At 41.2% G+C, this 22,188-nt stretch overlaps 1 protein-coding gene across 1 annotated transcript in view; it reads right to left on the reverse strand.

Moving 5' to 3' along the window:
- map2 (microtubule-associated protein 2) overlaps window positions 1-22,188 on the reverse strand; it is a 90,848-nt gene that overhangs the window by 18,300 nt on the left and 50,360 nt on the right. The window contains exons 5-15 of the mRNA XM_034886066.1: window positions 15,514-15,603; window positions 13,797-13,871; window positions 11,156-11,371; window positions 9,167-9,469; window positions 5,839-8,033; window positions 5,043-5,757; window positions 4,680-4,925; window positions 4,048-4,185; window positions 2,934-2,995; window positions 1,489-1,620; window positions 1,164-1,305 (exon numbers count right to left, since the gene is read on the reverse strand). Coding sequence (XP_034741957.1) covers window positions 1,164-1,305; window positions 1,489-1,620; window positions 2,934-2,995; window positions 4,048-4,185; window positions 4,680-4,925; window positions 5,043-5,757; window positions 5,839-8,033; window positions 9,167-9,469; window positions 11,156-11,371; window positions 13,797-13,871; window positions 15,514-15,603 — 4,314 coding nt within the window. The remainder of the gene's footprint in view (window positions 1-1,163; window positions 1,306-1,488; window positions 1,621-2,933; window positions 2,996-4,047; window positions 4,186-4,679; window positions 4,926-5,042; window positions 5,758-5,838; window positions 8,034-9,166; window positions 9,470-11,155; window positions 11,372-13,796; window positions 13,872-15,513; window positions 15,604-22,188) is intronic.

The raw sequence follows: 22,188 nt of genomic DNA on the forward strand, positions 1-22,188 counted from the left end.
TTTTGCTCAGCAGTGGTTTTCTCCTTGGAACTCTGCCATGCAGGCCATTTTTGCCCAGTCTTTTCCTGACGGTGGAGGTATGAACGCTGACCTTAACTGAGTCAAGTGAGGCCTGCAGTTCTTTGGATGTTGTTGTGGGGTCTTTTGTGACCTCTTGGATGAGTCGTCCCTGCGCTCTTGGGGTAATTTTGGGCGGCCGGCCACTCCTGGGAAGGTTCACCATTGTTCCATGTCTTCGCCATTTTTGGATACTGGCTCTCACTGTGGTTCGCTGGATTCCCAAAGCTTTGGAAATGGCTTTATAACCCTTTCCAGACTGATAGATCTCAATTACTTTCTTTCTCAATTGTTCCTGAATTTCTTTCGGTCTCGGCATGATGAATAGCTTTTAAGGATCTTCTGGTGGACCTTACTGTGTCAAGCAGCTCCTATTTAAGTGATGCCTTGATTGTGAACAGGTGTGGCAATAATCAGGCCTGGGTGTGGCTAGAGAAATTGAACTCAGGTGTGGACAACCACAGTTATAGTATGTTTTAACAAGGGGGGCAATCAATTTTTCACACAGGGCCATGATGGTTTGGATTTTTTTTCAGCTTTAATAATAAACACCTTAATTTACATATTGCATTTTGTGTTTACTTGTGTTGTCCTTGACTATTGTTTAAATTGGTTTGATGTTCCGAAACACTTAAGTGTGACAAACATGCAAAGGAACAGGAAATGAGGAAGGGGGCAAACACTTTTTCACACCACTGTAGCTACATAGAGATGGGGAAACAGTACTGCAGAGAGAAGAACAAAACAGCATACAGTGTCTTATTTAATGTTAAATTCTATGTTCTACTATTTTCTAGTAGAGTAGTAGATACCTGCACAAAACCAAGGAATGTGTTTTAGCTTCTCTGAAAGACAGATGAAAAAAACTCATCGAGTTAAAAAAAAAAGCTAGTTGAACAGAGGCTAGCTAGAAAGGGTGGGCAGGATGTGAGCTCTCTTTATTCAAATTCAAGAAATCAATTATCATTTATCAGCATTGGTACAGTATTTGCTTTCATATTGGTAATCAATTTGCTGTGGCTCATACTGGAGGCTGAGACATCTTGCTGATGGTTTTACCAAATACCGATACTTTGTGTAAGTTGATTAGAGGAGCTGTAACCTACATGTGGGTCTGCGAGGAGCCGTGGAGCCGGAGCTGGTGATGGAGGTGGAGCTCTCCTCGTGGTCATGGTATACACGCCGACTCAGAATGGAGGCATGCCGCGGCACAGAAGACCCCTTTTCTGGGCTCCATGACCGACCGTCCTGTTGGGAAACCAACACAAGAGACAGGAAGTAGATCCTTAAGCCAATTATTATTATTTATTTTTTTTTTTATAAAAGATGAAACAACAGGTTTAGGTGGAAACATAGTGTAAACATATATAGATGTTTTTATGTTCTTTTTGGAACCTCTGCAGCACCAGTACCACTCTACCATTTACCTACCTTGGATATGAGTCTCTGTAATACAGGGAAGCCTTGAGGCTCTGCTGAGGATGGGCGAGGTCTATCTAATGAGGCAGCCACTCTGGATATGGAGGTGGGGAGCTTTGTTAGTGGCAAACGATGGGCATGGCACTGAGATGGTACAACGATGACGCCCGGCAGGTGAGTATAGCATGGCACCAAAATACCGTCACAGGGTGACAAAAAGAGGGGTGAAATTAACATGCAATATCAAGATCTCATGTCTCCTTTGTTTGATGAGGGATGAGGTATTAGCATCATATCTTATGTGTTTAAATTTAAACTAGCCCATCACAACATCCATTCATGCAGATTCATTGGGAACATGTCTGTTAAGAATTATATGACATCAAAATGGCAAACAAAAAACACGAATTTGAAGAATATTGCTCATACGAGATTTCATGTTACCATGCAGACCATGCTAACATGGATGAACTGGAAAACGTGTGTAAATAATAAAATAAAATAAAAGTGGGCTCAGAGCACACTTAAAGTATGACATGACATTTAAAGAAAGCAGAAACTGCGTTATATTAGACACCATAACTGTCATTACCATGTTGGAGGAGAGAAAGGGAGTCACGACCACAGCCGTTGGAGAAATGTCACAGGATAATTCAACACCCACTCAGTAAAAAAATGCTCCAAATGGATCTGCCTTGTGCTACTTGTACAAAAACCCATTAAACAACGCAACAATACCTAAAATATAATGATAATACTTTTGCCCAAAAGCAACGTAACCAAAAAAACTAAAATACAAAGGAAAACAAACCGTGTTAATTCAGAAATTAATTAGTTATTCATGCAGTGATTAAGGCTTAGATAGACAGAGGGAAGACAGCATTCGCTTAACCAGTATGTAATGTGTTTATCTAAATAGATGATAAGGTTGTTCTGGAAGTCCCAAGAGAAAATATGTAACAGCTTTTTAATAAGTCTCAATTCTAATGATAATTATTCTGTCTAATTAATGTGGTGTTTATTGTTTCAGAGTCTGCATTCAAGATGAACGAGGCAACTTGCGCTTTAGTTTCATATTAGTAGCAAGAGGTAAAGATTTGAAATCAGTTTAGACTTTATAATGCATTAATTGCATACTGTAATGCAATATCAGTAAATTGTGCACAGCATGCTCATGTTTAGCAACATTTCTGTTCTAAAGCTCTTTAGAATAACCAAAAGACAGCAGATATCCTTTTGGAGAGGGCAGGTTTTAAGACAAAACAATTAGTAACTGCTGTTTAGGAAAACATTTTGTTTTCTATCTTCAGTTTCAGTTTGTCCTGATTGATGTTTAATTGCCCTACTGCAAACCTACTTTGTAATTCAGGCTGTCTGCCAGCTTCGATATGGTATTTTTCAGAGTGATTTCTGTGCCAGAGGTCATGCCATTGTTATGGCTGATAGAGTACACTCACCGATGCTCTGTCGCGAGACTGTTTGGCAACACTGAGAGGCAGACGACTGTCTGGTAGCGCCTCTGAGAGAGAGACAGAAACAGAATTACAGGAATATTAGAACACACATACATGTTTTGACCTTCACAGACATAAGTGGAAGTAGTAAGAACCTTTGAAAAAGCCATCTTTAAAGTATCATATTTTGTACCCCTGTGTGCATATTTGGTTCACATTAATACAGACGTATAAATAAAACTTTGTGTTCCCAAACCTGGCACGGTGAGCTATATGACACATCGAATGTTCTGTGGGAGCGGGTTGCTTCCCCTCTTGAGAGCTCTGTTCTGCAAAGATTTGGCAAGATATCACACAGAATGGGGGATTTGGTGTTATGTAAGGCGACCGTGGAAAATACTCTAATTGGGGCAGTGCAGCAGTACACTGAGCTTTCATCATCAGTGACACAGAATTCCGGCCGTCAGGGGAAAATTAAGTCCAAACTGCCCCTGGGACAGAGTCTTTATGTTATCCGCTCCATAGAAGAAAAAAAACATGGATTACTAGTTGCCTGGCAACCATGCGAGGAGAAAAATGCTAAGTGGGTGTGTAATTGTTAAAGACCAGAGAGGTCAGGAAAATTCTATAAGTTTCACACCTAACAGACAACCATTAAATGTAACGGACAAAGCTCCAGACCAACCTCAGCTCACCGAGAACATAAAAACAGATGGCTGGAAATGGAAACAGCAAACAAGGAAGAAGGATGCATCTTAGCACCTGCTGAAAAGCTTGCTTTTGCTGATATTGCCGTATTGATGTAGAAGTATACTTGGAAAGCGTTCACTAAATACTTAAGTCACAAACTTGGAAAAACAAATGCTTTCAGCTTAGTGCTAATATGCTCTTTAAAGAACAAAAAGGATGTGCACAAAAACAAATGAAGGCAACTGAAACATGTATGGCTGTCAATTTTTTATTGTGATCAAAAACAAAACACACATGACAAAAGCAAATCATGGTAACCAACAAAACAAAATGGATGCCAAAACCAAATTGAAGCTGACAGTGGAGGTAAGGTGAATTGGTGGCTGGGAAAGCAATAGTTGTGTGACAGACCAAGGCAATGTGTCACCTGTGGGTCTCCTTCTAGGACAGGAGTGGTGCTGGGTGGGGCGGGTGTGGCGGACGGCAGTTTTCATCAAATTCCTCTTGGATGGGGATTGACTCTGAATCTCCATTTTTTTGGTAAGCTCGGCCTTCCTTATGACAGCTACCGGAGGAAACAGGGCCATTGACAAAAGAAGAGACACAACAAACAGCAGAGAAAGACACTGAACCATGTTGAAATATGGAATGCTGCAGGATAAACATTCCCCAAAAACTCTTTTTAGTTGTCGCATTTGTTGAGCTTTACTAAAGATTGCTGACTCAAATGAATGTGTCACTGAGTTATTATGAGACCGCACATTGCTTTGACACAAACAGTTGTATAGTTAAGCGATAAATCCCAAGCCACTGTTTTCAGTGAATCAGAACAGCAGAGATCCCAATTTCAACACATATTGTTGTCAAGCCAGTTCTTTAAATAGCTTTACTGAACGGACAGGAAAATGAGTGTATAATAATATCCATTCCATTGCAAGCACTACAGTTTGAGCAGTAAAATATACGGTTATTGATAACCTATAACTACAGCATTCATAAGTAACTACTACTTTTACATAGAACAGTTTAACCATTCAAAGGAAAATAAATGATGAGGACCTTTTTTCTTCTTGGTTTCCTCTCTGGGGATGTAGACAGGTTCTTTGCGGAAGGGTTTGCGTTCTGGTGTGGAGATTCGGCCTTTAGCCCGACCTCCCTTGGCCTGTGGTTTGACTGGCTTTTCCTGGTTCTCCATCTTCTTCTTCTTTTGTGTTTGCTTGGTCTGAACCACAACAGGCTTTTTGACTGGGCTGGACATTTTGGGCAAAGGCTCAATCTGTTCCGTCGCCATACTCTTATCATCATCTGCAGTGTTGCAAAGCAGGACATGAAAATGTGTTTATTTCAAGAAGAAAACAGGTAAAAAAAGGGAAAAGGGAAAAAGCAGCAATATGAAGGAACAAACTATTAAAAAGATCTCACCTTGTGTGTCAATCCAGGAGCTGTCCAAGATGGAGTCGTCCATTGTTGTTTCATCTCTATCGTAGCTCTCTGTCTGTCCTTCAGCTTCTACGTTTTGCGCCTCCTTCTCAGGCGAGGCAGGGGTCTCAGGAACATCTACCACCTCCTCTAGACTTGCAGCCTCCATGTCTGCTTCTTGGGCCAACTCCACAGACTCCTCCTCTTCCTCCTCTTCTTCTTTCTGTGCAGCGACACCAAGGGTTTCAGCCTCAGGTGGACCAGAGAAACGAACGCTGTGTCCCGGCTCCTCTGCTTCATCAATGGTCTGGACCACAGTGATAAAATCGTCTTCAACTGTCACCACTGATTCGATGGCAGCACGAGTCTCTGGGATCTCCTTTACCACTGCTGCTTCTGCCCCTGCTTTCTCTAACATATCTTCACCACCTTCCTCTTGCCCCCTTTTAGCCTCCACAGGGTTTTCAGCTTCTTTCTCGCCAGGCTTTGTGGTTGTTTTTTCCTTACGTTTGTCTACAACATTTTTGTCCATCTCATCCACTTTTTCTTTCTCCTCTTTTAATCTATTTTCCGACTTCTCTTTGTCTTCCTTTTCTATCTTCTCTTTCTCCGCCTTCTCTTTTAGTTCCTTCTCCATCTTTTCTTTCTCTTCCTTTGCTCTCAACTCTTGAGCTATTCTTTCTTTTTCCTCTCTTTCTTTCTTCTCTCTCTCCTCTTTCCTTTCTCTCTCCTCTTGCTCCATCTTTTCCCTCTCTTCCTGTTCCTTCTTCTCTCTTTCTTCTTTCTCCTTTCTCTCTCTCTCCTCTTTCTCCTTTTCTTTAATCTCATGCTCTTCCCGTTCTTTCTCCTTCTTTTCTTTTTCTTCCCTAAGTAGTCGCTCTCCCTCTTCTTTCTCTTTCTTTTCCCTCTCTTTCAATTCATTTTCTTTCTTTTCTGCCTCTTCCCTGATTTTCTTCTCTGCCTCTTCTTTCTCTTGTTTCAATTTCTTCTCAGCTGCTTCCTTCTCTTGCTCTTCCCTCATCTTTCTTTCTGATTCCTCTTTCTCTTTGTTTATTCCTACCACAGGTGAAACTGTTCTTTTGGGGGAACCATACACTTCTCTTTCTTTAAGCTTGGAAGGTGAGAGCACAGGAGACAGCAGCTTGTCATCATCAATGTTGCTCTCCACAGATGAAGTAGGTGAAGTTTTGACAGGCCTGGCAATCCGGTCCTTGGCCATGCCGGTCAGCTGGTACACATCTTCAGCATCAACTTCCTCATAGGCCTCCTGGTGCACCAGCTTCACTTTCTCCCTAAGCTCCTGCAGTTCTCTTTCCTCCTCCATACTGAGAGGCCTGTCTTCCATCTCCAATTTTCGGATCTGCCGCTCATAGTCGGCAATCTCGGTTTCTGACACTGAACCCTCGCCACTGGCTTGTCGTTCAGTCTCACTCACGGACCTCCCGCCTTCTTCTAGAGTCACAGTGACCGTTGGTGTCACAAAGAACTCACTTGGCTGAGCAGGTGGCATCTCACTTATAGATATTTTCGACTGTTCATCTACAACCTCCTTGCCCTTTTCTTCACCAGAATCTTTTCTTTCTCCTTGCTTCTGGTCTTTCTCTTCAGTGACATCAGCAGCTCCTGATAGCTGGCTCTTGTCCTCCACAGATGTGTCCCTGACTGCTAACTTTCTAGCTTGCTCAGCCACTTTCTCCTGCAGGACAGAGTGGGTGAAGACCTGTGCAGAAACGTTTGTAGGGCTGAATACATCTGCAGGTGATGGCATGGGTCCTGAATATTCACTAAACACACAATAGCCCATCTCTTCCAGCTGGCTGTCACTCTTTCTAGCCCCAGGACTTAGTTCCCCTGAAACTAGGCTAGCCAGTGGGTCATCGGCGAATGCTGGGAAATCCGCTTGAATTGATTTTCTCCGGCTGATTTCTGGGTCAGTGTTTTCTGACTCCAGTCTTGAACGGGTACCAGCAAGGTCTAGCATCTCAGGTAAGTCTTGCGCCATTACTGTGCCATTTTTATAGGTGTTCTTAAGGTGCTCTGGTGATTCTAGCGACTCCAGTTCAGGACCGGGCTTTGAAAGTGGCTCAGTGGTCCGTGGGGGAGATGAGGAATCTGAAGTGATGGAAGCCGCAGTCTCCAGGATCAGGGGGGGCAAGGATGGAGGCTTGTCCATGGAGGGTGTAGTGACTGGGAGGTAGTCTGCCAACTCGTCTAGACTTCCACTAGTGTATGACATTATATCTGTGGCCAGTGGAGAGAAGTTTCTAGGTCTGCCTTGGCCACTCTGATCCATTGCTCCAATGGTGATGTTAAGTGAGTAGCTCCTCTGCTCTAAAGCCAGTTTACCAGGGGAAAGCCTGCATTCATTACTCCTGTCAGGAACTGTGAACAGTTTAATGTCTGCTGCTTCATTTTCTTTAGTTTCTGTATTATCCTGAGCTTCAGCAAGGGTGCTGTAGCTGATCTCCTGAGACCTGGCATCAACTTGACTCTTCTCTTCACCAGATCTGCTCAGTTCATAATAACCCTCACCCTTACATTGGTGAGCTTCATCAACCTCAATGGCTGAGGTTTCAAAATATGCTGACATGCCAGATCTGTCTGGAGCAGCCCTTGTTAAGTCTTCTCCTTGAACTTTGTTTCCCAGTGGCGAGGAAAGAGAGGGAGCACCAATGCTGCTGATGTCCACCACTTCCACTGAGGGCTGTTTCTCTGACACTGTGATTGGCTCGCCAAATGCAGGCTGAAGTGTGAGGGATCTCGCTGATTCTTTGGCTTGGTTTTCAACATTTGGAAGTACAAAGGATGGCATTTCCATGGTAGGGCTTTCTGGTACATCCATGGTAGGGCTCTCTGGTACAACTCGTTCACCAGCAAAGAACCCTTGCATCTGGGGCTCAAAAAACTCCTCCGGCCGTTTCTCTAATCCAATACTGTCGGGGCTCATGGAACCACTTTTCTCACTTGCCTGCTTGTCTGAGTCCATCTTCAAAGCTGAAATGACATCTGTAAGTTGTCTGTTTTGATCAACATAGAAAAGTAATGCTTTGGCATGCTGTGAGTGAGATATTTGTAAGCCAAGGACTGGGAAAGCCGTTATCACAGAAACAGGCAAAGCTTTCCTCAGAAACTTACAGCACAATGATACAGCCATCACTGAAGAAGTATGGCGAGATTATGGGTCCCACCAAGTCACAGATGGATGAGAATATGAGATGGTATGTGACGGAACCGGCAATAGGCAACGGTGATGCTGATTTATGGGAAACAAGCAATAATAGATAGTAAGGACATCCATGCAACTCTTCAAAACATCAGATACAAAAAGAATAGCATTTCTGTCATTCTTTTTCAAGGACAAGGACATGAAATTATGAGAATTTCATCAGTTCAAATCACATAGTTTCATCAAATTCAAAGTCTCTTAATAATGACTTTAGTATGCCATAGTGTAATCCAAAGAATTTGGCACAAAAATAGAAGAACCTTACTAGTGAATGACAGAGATATGCCATACGTTGTCACTAACAGTGACCAAAACAAATACAAAAAAACAAATGAATTGGAATTTTCCAAATATCATAATGGACTTCATGACATTTTGGACAACTACACCACACTTAACATGAGACAGCCAACACAACCCTGCAAATTATGTACACAGAATCATGATAATAATGAGTGACTCATGTTTAGTAAGTATGATTTATGGTTCCAAAAATTGCATAGCACTGGCATACCAGCACCAAGCTGTTTGCCATGTGTAAACACAACAAGAACCTGTAAGCTTATAGCTGGTCATAAAAAAAGCACTGTTACGTTCAGCAACATTTCACTTCATCATACCAATACGAAACAAAGCCGGCCCCGAAAACACAGCAAGAAACAGAAAATACAAGCGCAAAGATAGCACACAATAAAACCAGGTTAAGTTAAAAGAAAGTGACTCTTTTCACCAACAAGCCTGTGTTGCCTTGCAGCCACAGCAGAGCGCAGGGAGGATTACTTGCCATTCCACCTAAATGCTTATGTTATGTGCTTATGGGTTCCTTTTGACACATCTGACGTTCTTATACAGTGGACAATACAGTAACATGCAGGCAGGGAGAGCAGAGGGCAGGACACACCTGTCTCAGGGCTCTCCCCACCCTCTGAATCCTCCTCCTCTCTGTCCATAGAGCTTTCTGCAGCAGCACTAGCTGCTTCGGCCGGCTCTAGGTCTAGATCCTGGGCCTCATCTATGGAAACCTCTGCCTGCTCTAAGGACTCAGCGTGGGGGCTGTCCAGCTCAGGCTCTTCCCCGCTCCACTGCTGCTCATCAAGAGCTGCTTCGGACTCTGCTGCCTCTGTACTCTCCTCCTCCTCCTCCTCCTCCTCCTCCTCTTCCACCTCCTCCTCGTATTCAGCTGTAAGAGCTTCCACGGTCTCTTCTTCTCAAAAACAGGGTGAAAGGGGGACACATTAAGACTACAGGCAACACAGACTTGGGTTATGTGAGAACACAACTTATGATGGGACATTTCAGCTCTGGGAAAACATGACCTAATGTGTATGTCTGCTCACACATATAGAGGTACATTACACATATAGTACAAAGTGTTGTGTGTGGGTGGTTTTTCATTCTGTTTCTATTATTTTCTATTTTGGGTGCTTAGTGTACCCAGTATGCAAGGATACTATAAAGATATATTGGTTAAAGTCAATTAATATCTATTAATATCTAATATCTATCTTTTTTTCTTCTCAGTATTTAAAGTGCGGCTCTTGCCAAAATGCAACCTTGGCACTTTTTGTGAATGTAACCCATACAAACATTTGTTAAAAAGCCTAATTAGGGGGCGACCTCTGGCTCACCCAGTGAGAGTGTGCGCCCCATGGGGCTGAGACTTGCAGCAGCCCTTCGCTGCGTGTCATTTGCTGCGTATATTCAGGACTTAGCTTTGTAAATAATATTTGCACTTCCATGTCTCTCTTTCTCTTGCACACACCATGCCTTTCAACCCAGACTGACCTACCATCATTGATGACTGAGGTTGTTTAAGGAAAATGGAAACATAAATTAAGTTGTAACACTGTGACACTGGCCTAACATTGCTTTATTGTAGAAGCACTTCTGTTCAGAGCACTTCTGAAGTTCCTGGCTCTCTACAAAAGGGGACCTTGAAGAGCTGCAGTCCATTAGAGTAAATAACTGAGATTCTCGACATTGCACAGATGGGATTTTTACCTGAGTAATGGTTAACGTGGGGGCGTACTTTTTTCCCAACCCCATTAATGGTATAAATTGTGTTTGTCTTACTTAAACATGCTACAATTGCAATATGTATTACAGGGGATAAGTTCTATCTGGGTATGTTTTGGGAGAAAGCAGAGGTAGAAAATGAAGTTATTGTCTCTGATAGCTGCCAAGCCAAAGGATTTATTTTGATGGTTAGATAACATAAAAGGCTATGTTGTGTAACAGCCTAAGTGTAAACATACTGAGGTCTGCTTCTAAAGATAATTAAAGTAGAAGGTTATATGTAACATAATTGTTTGCGAGTGTGTGGAACTGAAAGTCTTTCGTGTTGCCACAGTATGTGTTTGAGAGTAGCTTAGGTCAAGTTTAGGGTGTTTGACATGGTACGGCATAATTAGGCGGGTAAGGGGTCATCTTGAGGAAGGCACCAAAATTCTGGGAGATGATTGGTTTGGAGGAATGCACCGTATCTCTGAGATATTTATGAAAGTAATTTGGACCCATTATGTCCACTGAGTGATTCCTACTTTAAAGACATCACTGCTATGTGTTGGACTTAACAGCACGGCAACCACAGGTAGCAATGGCTTTGGGTGAAATAAATGGAGGAAAAAAAAAAAGAAATATGACTGTTAAACAAATATGAAATTGCTCAGAGTTTGAGCGAACATCACAAGGACACACAAACACACGCACAAGGACTGACGAAGAGACGAACTGACGGACGGAGAGACGGAAGGACGGGAGGGATGGAGGGAGGAGGTCAAATCACAGAAGGAGAGGAATTTGGTGTTAAAAAAAGAGCAAGGAGAGAAACAGAGTGAGAGAGAGAGGAATGGAGGGGGGAAATGGCAAAGAGGAACCATGCGTGGTTCACCTTCAATCTGTCTAAAGGCCACGGCCTGCCCTGTGGGGCGAGAGCCCGAGTGCGTCCACTCTGGGCTGAACAATGGGTGCTCATAGTACTCCTCGTCGGAGTGGTAGGGGTCGTCCTCGGGCACGGAAACTGAGATGGAGGGGGCGAGGAACTTGCACCTCTCCCGAGAATTTTGGAAGCGACGGAGAGGGCCTGCCTCCTCCTCATCCCCTACATCTACAAACAAGACAGACACAAGGAGAAGAACTGCAGGGAAATCTGGTCACACGGACTGAAAGAGAGAGCGAAGATGAAGAAAAAGATAGGAAAGAAGGAAAAGGAAGACGTAAACAAAAAATGGAGAACACACCGAAGAATGTCCATCTTAAATGGGATTTGACATAATATTGTCAAATCTAGTTTTTCTTTGAAAACATTGATAGGACGCTAAGTGAACAGGCGTTTTCAATTAAGGTAAAAAAATAATGAACAAAAATAAATCTTTGCACGCATTATTTTCACTTGTTTCTATTATGTTTTTTTTAAAATAAAGAATTAACACCTTTCACGGGTTAGAAAAAAATATTCAACATTAGTTAACTACACCATATACATTTTCTATGTGTATTAAGGTTTTTAGCTATTTGTCATCTGTTGATATACAGAAGTAATTGTGTAAAAAATAGAAGAGGAACGTGTCATGGAAGGACAATATCGTAACTTGGCCAATGCAACAATTCATGATCTTTTCATTGTTTTGGCTGACTTCCTCAGTTGGAATTTATAATGAGAGAAGATACTTGATTGAACAAGAGGTTATCCTAAATTAGAAGTTTACAACTGTACAACTGGGGCCAGCTGTGGTCCTAAAATATTTAGGAACTGTTAAACGTTTATCATGTTCTTCACTACCTAAATCCTCAAGTTACTTCTTAAGATGGACATTTTTTGAAGTGAAAAGGGAGATAAAGCTTGAGGGGGGAAAAATAACAACGAGAAAAAAAGTAGAAGAAGACAAATCTAAAATGGTCAACAAAAACCGAGAGGGTCACAAGAGAGGGGAATGCAAGAAGAAGACAAAGCTTGATTGAAAGCAAGAAAAAAACACAACACACAGGACGTTGACAAGGAGACATTAACAAGCAACTTAAAGGTGACAAAGCTTTGGGGGCCAGCCATACTCTGGGACAAACACAATTAGTATATTGCATCGTTTGGCAACGCTGGCAGAGGATTACACTAAAAACTGTATTGTGTATGAAAACTTAAATAACAGAAAAATGACACAAACAACAATAGTTATAAGACTAATAAAGCATTAGTTGTAGTTGCTACAAAATCAGTAACATGTGTTTTGCAACTGCCACTACACGTACAAACCTTTATATATTTACAAATCTCAGGATCGAGTAAAACACACCATCTAACCCTTATTTTACAACAAAGGGTAAGTCTTCTTGAAGAACACCATATCTAAGGTCTTGAGATGAATGAGCCTTTAAGTACTTGTTTTGTATCATGACCCTGACAACATCCCAAATAACTAAACCTCTGGCCACTCTTTTTGGTCAAGAACACACAACCTGTAACCTGTAACCAACACTGTAACCTTCCGAAGGAAACTCCACTGTCCACAAAAACAATGCTACCACAACTGACCATCTGTATTTTGTGCATGGCTGACCCACCTACAGACTCTCCTCATTACATTCCAGCTAGAATGCAGACTGAGCAGACATGAAGACACAGGCCAAGCAGCTGCACAAAAATCACTGCATTGCTTAAAAAGAAATGTATAAGTCAAAGATAAAGAATCTGTGTAACGTCACAAAGATAAAAAATAACTAAGGTATGAAGTCATGTATTACATATTGTAATAGATACACACACACACACGCACACACGCACAATGATGATTAAGTTCATCTACACTGCATTTGTAGAGTTTGCAGTGGTTTATTATATTAGTTGATTAGCTTCAGTCTCTGGCTTTAGCTTGAGAGCAGTTAAGTCTTCAAGTAATGTTTATAGTGCTGAAACTCTGACCTGTAGCCATAGCCATATACACCCACAAAAAAACACATACAAAAAAAAGACTGACAGGGGACAATCACAGGAAAACTCAACACCATGATCAGACATGCAAAAAGAAATATTTCAACCAAAAAGACAAGAAGTCGGAGGGTTACCTACAGTAAATTGGCTGTCATATTAGTGTGTGGGAAGATGAGGTGTGGATGTTAGAAAGGGAAATAAAAAAAGAGGGCACTTGTAACAAGGTGGTCATGCATGTGAGCGCTTCTTTCTTTTAGAGATAAATGGTGATGACTATGAAGATACAAATTGTTTCTGTTCTAGGTGTATGATAAAGAGGAAGCAGGATTTAAAAATAAATGGATGTCTGAAAAATGTAGTACATGTTCCTGCTTTTAGCAACTCTGGTATGTGCCGGTTTCTTGAACGGGTACCAATGTGTGGTTTGTCCCCTCTCGGGGTATGTCCTGAGAGGAGAGGATTAAAGAGTAGCCCCTGAGCCAACCATCATCAGTACCCCAATGTGGTGGCGATCACAAAACTGCAGAGCTTCTAAATGGAAAGGTAGAAAACTAAACTATCCTCCATTAGAGACGTATACAAAACTCCGATCATAATCTTGGCCTACCTTGTTCCAGAGGACCAAAGTGCTCTGCAGCAGGTGAGGGGGGAGGAGATGGAGGCAAATTTGCAGTGTCTTCAACTACAAAGGAACATAGAGAAAGAAACTGTATAGTCATATAAACCAAATATTTTAAGGACGTGCAGTATCTGCGGCCATTCACTTAAAAGCTAGAGCTACAGTGGCTTGAGAAAATTTACACACCCATGCTAACGTTGATTAAAAAGAAGAATAAAAATAATATTGGCATGGTGTTATTTTAGTTAGCGTAATACTTGGTTTGAGTTGCATTGAGAGATGATCCTATGGAAAGTTCCCCATCTCTATGTATGGTGAAGGGTATGTGATGATGTGGGGTTATTTTAATTCCAAAGGCCAAGGGAACTTTATCAGGAAGCATAGAATCCTGGATCCATGAAATAACTGGCCTTTCAAAATAAAAATCTGCCTGCCTCTACGGGAATTTAACATAAGGGTGTGTATATCTATGCTCCCTGTATTTTAAGGAAGAACATTTATTTACAAAACATTATTCATTCACAAAGAAAATGGATGTCTCTAAAAGGTTGGATTTTCCCAAACATTTTTAAATAAGGCATTAAGCTCAATTTCCAAGCTACTGTATACAGGTACAAGTAAGGGCTAAACCCACACTGAAGAAACAGTATTATTATCAAAAGCTGTGGATAAATGAGGGCAATTCAGCCTCTGCAACCCCGCCATGCTACCCATAATGTACCAGTGAATTACACTGTAAACACTGTCAGACCCCTGATGGTCAGTTTTAAAAAGTATTAAAATCGATGCAGCAGAACAGAGATCATCATCTTTTGTATTCTACATTCTTATTCCTAGTCAAACCCTGCTGCCTACGTTAACCCACAATGCTAGTCGACCACCAACGAGTAGTCAGAGTTCCAGGTGTGTTATGTCAGCAGCTAATGAGTTATGGAATTGGCTGACAACACTTTCCCAGATTTTTTTCATTTCCAAACTTGTAGTCTTCAACTGAAATTAGTGACATCACTTGAGGCAATTCATCAGACTTCATGCAGATCCTCGATTCCCCCCTGGAACAAAAACAATCCCTTTCATTTCGCTTTAATTTTGTTATTTGTAAAATGCAATTTTACCGAATCTTCGTAAAGTCTGTTCCTGCCTCATCTATTCTCACTAACTCCCCAAAACAGCCCAAGTCGTCTTTCGGTGAGGTGAACAAATACAGCAAAGTTTGAGTTAGCTCAAGCAGACAACTGCCATACTCACACAAAATCCTCAGACACACTCTCTCTGTAACACTCTCTCCAACCACAGTTGCAGGTTTTAGGTCTAAGTTCACATGGGGTGGGGATTGTTATCATCTACCCCCAATCTCCTCTGTGCTGGGTTCATCTTACCGGGAAGGATTATTTACTTTGTAAACCTGCTGTCTTCCCATGATACAAAAGGGGAATTTTGAATGACAGTCCTAACATGTTTAAATGTGATCAAATTTCCATCCATGTAGATTGACTAGCTGCAGTATTTAAATAGAAAAACCAATGGGTGTTTTGATCTCCTCCCCAGACATGCAAGTGAATTGGTGCCTGGCGACCTATTCAATATGTACCCTGCCCAATGCTAAGCTGGGACAAGCTACAGCCCCCTGTGACCACTGGATGGAAAAGGAATGCAGCACTTGTACAAGCATGTGTGTGTGTGTGTGTGTGTGTGTGTGTCTTACCTGATGGCAGCCTTTGAGTCTCCTGCTCTCCCTTCAGTACCGCAACTGCCTCTGCCGTCACTTCCTGCACGATCCGCGCTGACACTTGCTCTGAACACAGACACATACAGTCACACACAGTCACCAACACAGTCACCAAAGTTGGAAAGTTTAAGGAATTCATTTGGTTTAAATCCCAAGACTGGCTGGGAAAACAGATGCAGCAAATCCCCCGTTGTTACAGTACATCAGTGTACTGTGGTTGTACTGGGCAGCTTCCAGGTTTCAATCTGTGTGAGAATGTGTAGCAGGATGTAGCTGGGGGATGGCCTGTAACTTTCATGGGTTTTATGAGTATCAAACACAACATTCCTGAAAAAACACAACAATCCTATCTTCCATCCATTTCATTTTACTGTATTTTGGAGTCACATCATAAAAAACATGCAATACAAGCCAGTATGATGGAGCTGAAATTGTTGCCATAACTACGGGGATGCTGGGGCTGCTAATGAAGGCTGTGATTGTTGCTAAGGAAACCCAGCATTCCCAAAAAAATTTCTTTCATTCCTATTTAGCTACTGCCAATCTAAATGTGAACACTTTAATTCAGAGTAAAAAAAAAATCCAATCTGGGCTGAATCCAATGTTTCTTTCATTTTCTCTCTTTTATCTAATATACATTATTTTGTAAGGGTGACACTGAAAAGCAATTTGAGCGTGCAGATAGTTAACATTCATAAAATGAATTAATGAATTCAGTCATTTCCATTGAAACCTAAGTAATATATAATTAACACTCTTCATGATAATACTAGCGTCAACATTTAGAAAAAAGCTGTCAACATTGTCTGGCTGTCTGACACTGGTGGGCAGTGGGAGCTAAACAAGGACAGTACTTTAGGAAAAGGATCAAGCTTATACCGACTACATTTTTACATTTTTACATTTGTCTGCCTGTATGTCTGTCTGCCTGTATCAGTGGAAATATTGCATGCATTGGGGCACTGTACAGTTCTAATCAAACCAGCCTTCATTTGCAATTCATATTAACAATGGTTATGTGGGATTGGGTGATGCTTTTACTGCTGCTGTTTCAGGACCTTTTTCTATTAAACATCGCCCACACATCAATCCAAACATGCTAGCAGGCATACACACATGCCTTACAATTACTACACACACACACACACACACACACACACACACACACACACACACACACACACCTTCCGGAAACACTTAACAGCCCACTCACCAGCTCAAAGCAGCCAAATCCCATTTTCAATAGCTAGTGCAATATACAGTACATCCACTTATTCCACTTATTCATTGCATCCAGTCAAAAAACCTTTCTTCCAATAGACAATGGAAAATAGAAAAGAAACATACAACGCCAATCACAATTAGTGGTTCTGACATAAAAAAACAGCACCTTAAGCTTAGCCTAGGGGTCAGATTGTTTGAGTAGTTCTATTTTCTGAGTGAGACAACACTTCCAAATTGAGACTTTTCAAAATATTGGGAACAATTTGCACGGCACAAAAATCACAATATGCTCCAGGTGTGTTTGTGTAATAGGGATGTAGTCAAAACCACCTTTGTTGAGTCCAAGACCAGGACTGGTTGAGTTGAGTCCAAGTCAAGACTGAGTCAAAAGAGGTTCGAGTCCGAGTCAAGACCGAGTCCAGAGAGGTTCGAGTCCGAGTCAAGACCGAGTCCAGGACAGAAAAAAAGGTCTTATGCATGACAGTACCAAGACATTCAATTTGGGTTATTTGTTGATTTAAAAGCAAAAACAGTGTCAGAACACCCAGGATTTATGAGTATAGCCATTCCCCTTGATATCATATGGTGATAACTCATAATAGCTACATAGACAGTACTGCTACAGTAGTACCAGTACTGAGCATTAGAACTGATACTACTACTACAGTAGTACTAGTACTGAGCATTTGAGCAACTAAATGACAACATACACTACCGGTCAAAAGTTTGGGGTCACTCACAAATTTCCATTGGACTCCATTATAGACAGAATCCCAGCTGAGATCTGAGATTTTAACCAGGGCAGCAGTTTCCAGATTACATTATGTGCTTACATAATTGCAAAATGGTTGTTTAATGTTTTCTTAGTTAGTTTTTTTAAATAATATCAGATTAGTAAACAAAATGTGCCTTTGGAACATTGGATGAATGGTTGCTGATAATGGGAAATGTACATATTGCATTAAAGATCAACCACCCACCCAGATCAGCTGGTATCCTGTCTATAATGGAGTGAAATGGAAAATTTGTAAGTGACCCCAAACTTTTGACCGGTAGTGTAGCTCCGCTACAGATGATATATAGTTTAAATGAAGTGAACAGCATTACCGAGTGTAGCCCTATGGTTGGTTTATGGCTTCCCTAAATAATATTCTATTGTTATTTGGACGTGGGTTAATAGGAAATACATGTATTTTCAGAAAACAATGTTTGGTTAAACAACAATGAACAGCGTGTAATTTAACATATGTAAACACACACACACACACACACACACACACACACACACACACACACACACACAGGGCTCGGCAACGTTAGCTAATGTCCACTAGCATACAAACGCTTTTTTATAACGTAACAAAAACCCACCCGTCTCGTAGGCGCAAAGCTTATTTCACGTAACCCAACGATGGCTCAAACTAACGCTCAAACTAACGCCACAGGTCTTATGTTGACAACGTGGACACAGATATAGAAAACTCCGAAGGCAGCTGTAATATTTACCTAGCGTTAGTAAACTAGGCTAACGCTGGTGCGCTAGCATAAGCAAACATCGGCGTAGCGTTAGCTAACGTTAAGTGTCTAGACTTGTAAAAACCCAAACAATATCCCCCCTGGACTGTGTTTCACTTTCCCTCAAATATTATCACCAACATAGTAAAGACAGCTGGGCTCGGTCGAGACCAAAAGCCATATTGGGCAAAACCAGTGGCCGAGTCCAAGACAAGTCCGAGTCCAAACACTACAGAGTCCGAGACAAGTCCGAGTCCATAGAAAAACGGTCGTGAGTCCGAACTCAAGTCCAAGACCGGACTCGAGTACTACAGTCCTGTTGTATACTGTTGTCCATGGCATAGTAAACATATACAGAAGCTATTCTTTTTTCCTTTTTTTTTAAGAATATATTTTGGCATTTTTAGGTCTTCATTTGTCAGGACAGCTGAAGACATGAAAGGGGAGAGAGGGGGGAATGACGCCTGCGTCGAAGACTAGGTTAAACCTCTAAATATGAGCACCCGCTCTGAAACTGAGCAATCTGGGGGATCAATACGGAAGCTATTCTAAAAGAAATTCTCAGGATTAATGAGCTGATGAAAAATACGTGGTTAGTTAAGAATTAATCCTGACTTGTTATGTTCAAAAAAGGGCATTTTCTCTTTGTCCAAGTTTTGTTAAGGATATGAAACGTCTGAATCCAGTCAGGATTTTAAGTAATGTCATTGGAATTTCAAACAATTATCATCTGGATCACCTTTCACGTTTAGTTAGTGTTGGTGTCATTAGAACACTGTTCAAAGTAATATTTCAAAAACTCTAGGAAGTGTTGTGTAGAGATCAGAAATTGAAAAAAAAAACAAGATAGAACATTCTAATGGGACTACTCCCTTTTTATTTGAAAGAGGCTTCTTGCACTGGGTTTAATGAGGCATCATGCAGTCTTAGTCTTTTGAACAAATCCACAAAAATGCACACAAAGCACATAGCAATAGCACTTTAAAAAATGACCTTGTCACATTAACAAAGCTAGCTGGCAGTGATAACAACTAGGCTGGTCTGGTTGTCTCAGCACATCTTTGACAGAGTGATGTCAAATGACATAGTATCCTGCCTTTCATTGGCTTTGACAGGAAACTAACACACAATAGCTCTTAGATAGCCTTTGATATTTGGAAATGTTGCATCATATCTGCATATCTACATCCATGATCAACAATGTAACATAACAGCGTACCTAAACACTGACACAGTCTCCCAATGAAGTAAAAGCGTGTATTACCTGTATGACAGGCAGACTGAAGCGGAGAACGCTCCCTCTCTGAGTGGAGACTGAGACTGGAAGCCCAGAGTCAATGCAACACACAGCCACACACACACACACACACACACACACACACACACACACACACACACACACACACACACACACACACACACAGCAGAACTGCGAGGGCACGGAGAGAGCAGGAGTGCCGTTTGGTATGATACCACCCGGCACCCAAAATGTGTGTTGCCATAGCAACAGACTGTGCTCTACTGATTTGAGTCCCAAAGTAATTCAGATTTAGTTCAGCTTTACTTTAAAACCACTTCCTCCATCGATCCATTAATGTAGCCACATCCTCAGACGGGACTACTTTTACATTCATATTACCCTTAATATTTACTTAATATTATATTACATATTTTTTGACCTAATATTGTTTTAGCTATAGCATTTTTCTCTACCTTGGAAGAAGAATCCCTTCTCTGTTGCTGTTTGAGGTTTGTTCATTTATTTTTGGGAAGTATTTTCTTTTCCAAATTTAGGGTCTAAGAATAGAAGTCTTGTATTACACTTTGTAAAGCACTCTGAGTCAAAGTTGTGCTTCAGACATCCTCAAACTTTGGATTTGTCCTTTTTTGTTTGTGTCAACACTTTACAGTTTCAGTTGGTCAAATCCCTTCTCTGCTACTGCAAAAAATACTGGTTTAGGCTGATGAGATTGAGAGATTTTAACAACAAAAGAATCTTGTCCCGGCTTCTTGACAGTGAGCCCAGTTACTTGCGTCAGCTCAGTGACATAAACGTCAGTCAATGCAATATCCGTAATGTAACACATGGACGTCCTCGATCGATGCAAGTCAATCACTCTCTAGAAAAAGCTCAACCACCTTTTGCATTTGTTTCTATTTCCATTAACTCACATTGTTTGGTTTTCTCCCTCTCTCTAACTCTTTCTCTTGACCACTTTCAGCATGGCTGACTGGCTTTCTCAACTCTGTCTCACAGGAATGTCAAGAGGGCAATTATGTGCTTCAATAGTTCTTGTTGTGTCTAAAGAGCTTTTCACAGGGAGAGAAGGCTCACTGAGTGCCCGCATCAGCCCTTCTGTCACCCATCCTGGCCCACTTACTCCTGCCCTGACCTGCTCTGGAGCAATGCTAATGTATGCTGACAATGTGCTCTGCCGACAACGCGGCTTTGGTTTAACAGCTGCTGAGACAATATGTCATTTTTATGCTGATGATTGGGGGGAAAAAACATACATTGGTCATTAATATTATTACTGATTACTGTCTGTAAACAGAGTGCAGGATTGAATGAAGTGCACTTTTAGCCAATGTTTTACAATTCTGTTCCACTTACATCAACTGATAGTGGATACATTTGTTTGTAATCCTCTTACTTGATCTTATGAAAGAATTTATATGATATCCAAGTCAGTTCCCTTTGCTGATGAGGACAATGACATAGGAGTGAAAGCATCGTTCTAAATGCCGGGCTTAAATTTACAGTAGATCATTGGCATTCCCCTCTCAGAGAGAAAAATACTGTTTTTTTGTTAACATTAGTTTCAAGCCATTACTTTGAAGTTGGAAGGAGGCTGATTACAGCTTTCATATATTTGATACATGCTAATAATGACCCAGAAGAAGATAATGAAGCCTTTGCAGTTGCCAATTACTGCATAGATAGATAGATATACTTTATTCATCCCAAAGGAAATTTTAGAAGCATATCGGCCCACCGGCCAAAAGACATCCTCCAATTTTTATTAGAGTCCAGTGCATTGAAATAATGTGACATGCGTTCTGGACATAAAAAATGTGTCATCTTTAACAAGGGGTGGTCCAGATAATTAGCATGTTATTTACCAAATATGTGTTTAAGACACAATTTGCTTGATTTCACTGGCAGAAATTCACCAGACATTTTTGTTGCATAATTGTTGGTCTTGTCCTACTGGATTCAATGGGTGACCCTCATTGTTGATAAGCAAAGATGTTGAAATTGTATAGGCCAAAACTAAATGCAACTTTTGGTGGTAGAAATATGAGACACTGTAGGGACAACAACCATTCTGTTTGTATGCAAAGCAATGCAGAGGCACAATACACTCCCCAATTATATAAAACATAAAAGGCTTCAGATGAGTTTGTTTTGTTACTGTTCTGTCACAGCCTGGAGACTCAGAAGAACTAACTTTACAGGTAAGAAACAAGTGTCCACCCACAAATATTATGTTTACAGGAAAAGAACGATAGGAAGGTAATTGTCCAAAAGCAATGGTCACAGTTTTTTTCAACATTGTAACATAAATGAGAATGAAACTTTGAACTAGAGAATTTGATCAAGACTGAATTAAATTTACCAACTAAAGATGGGCAGTGAGGGCATCAATGGTCAAATGACAATTTTCAGCTGTACTCAAAAACATTGTTATCAGCCTTCAAAACTGGTGTCAGTTACGCCCAATGAGCGGAAGGTGGGAGGTTAATTGAGCTTGTCATCGCATGCTAAATGGTCTTGTCTGTGGCAAGCTACAGGCAAAAAAACAAAAGCCCTGGCAAAGTGAAATGTAGGGGAACCGTTTCCATGGTTACACCATTGGTACATTATTGTTCTTGTCTCCAAGGTGGGAGTCAGAGTGGGGTTGGATTGGG

This window comes from Etheostoma cragini, chromosome 11 (assembly GCF_013103735.1).
Source record: "Etheostoma cragini isolate CJK2018 chromosome 11, CSU_Ecrag_1.0, whole genome shotgun sequence".
Taxonomy (NCBI): domain Eukaryota; kingdom Metazoa; phylum Chordata; class Actinopteri; order Perciformes; family Percidae; genus Etheostoma; species Etheostoma cragini.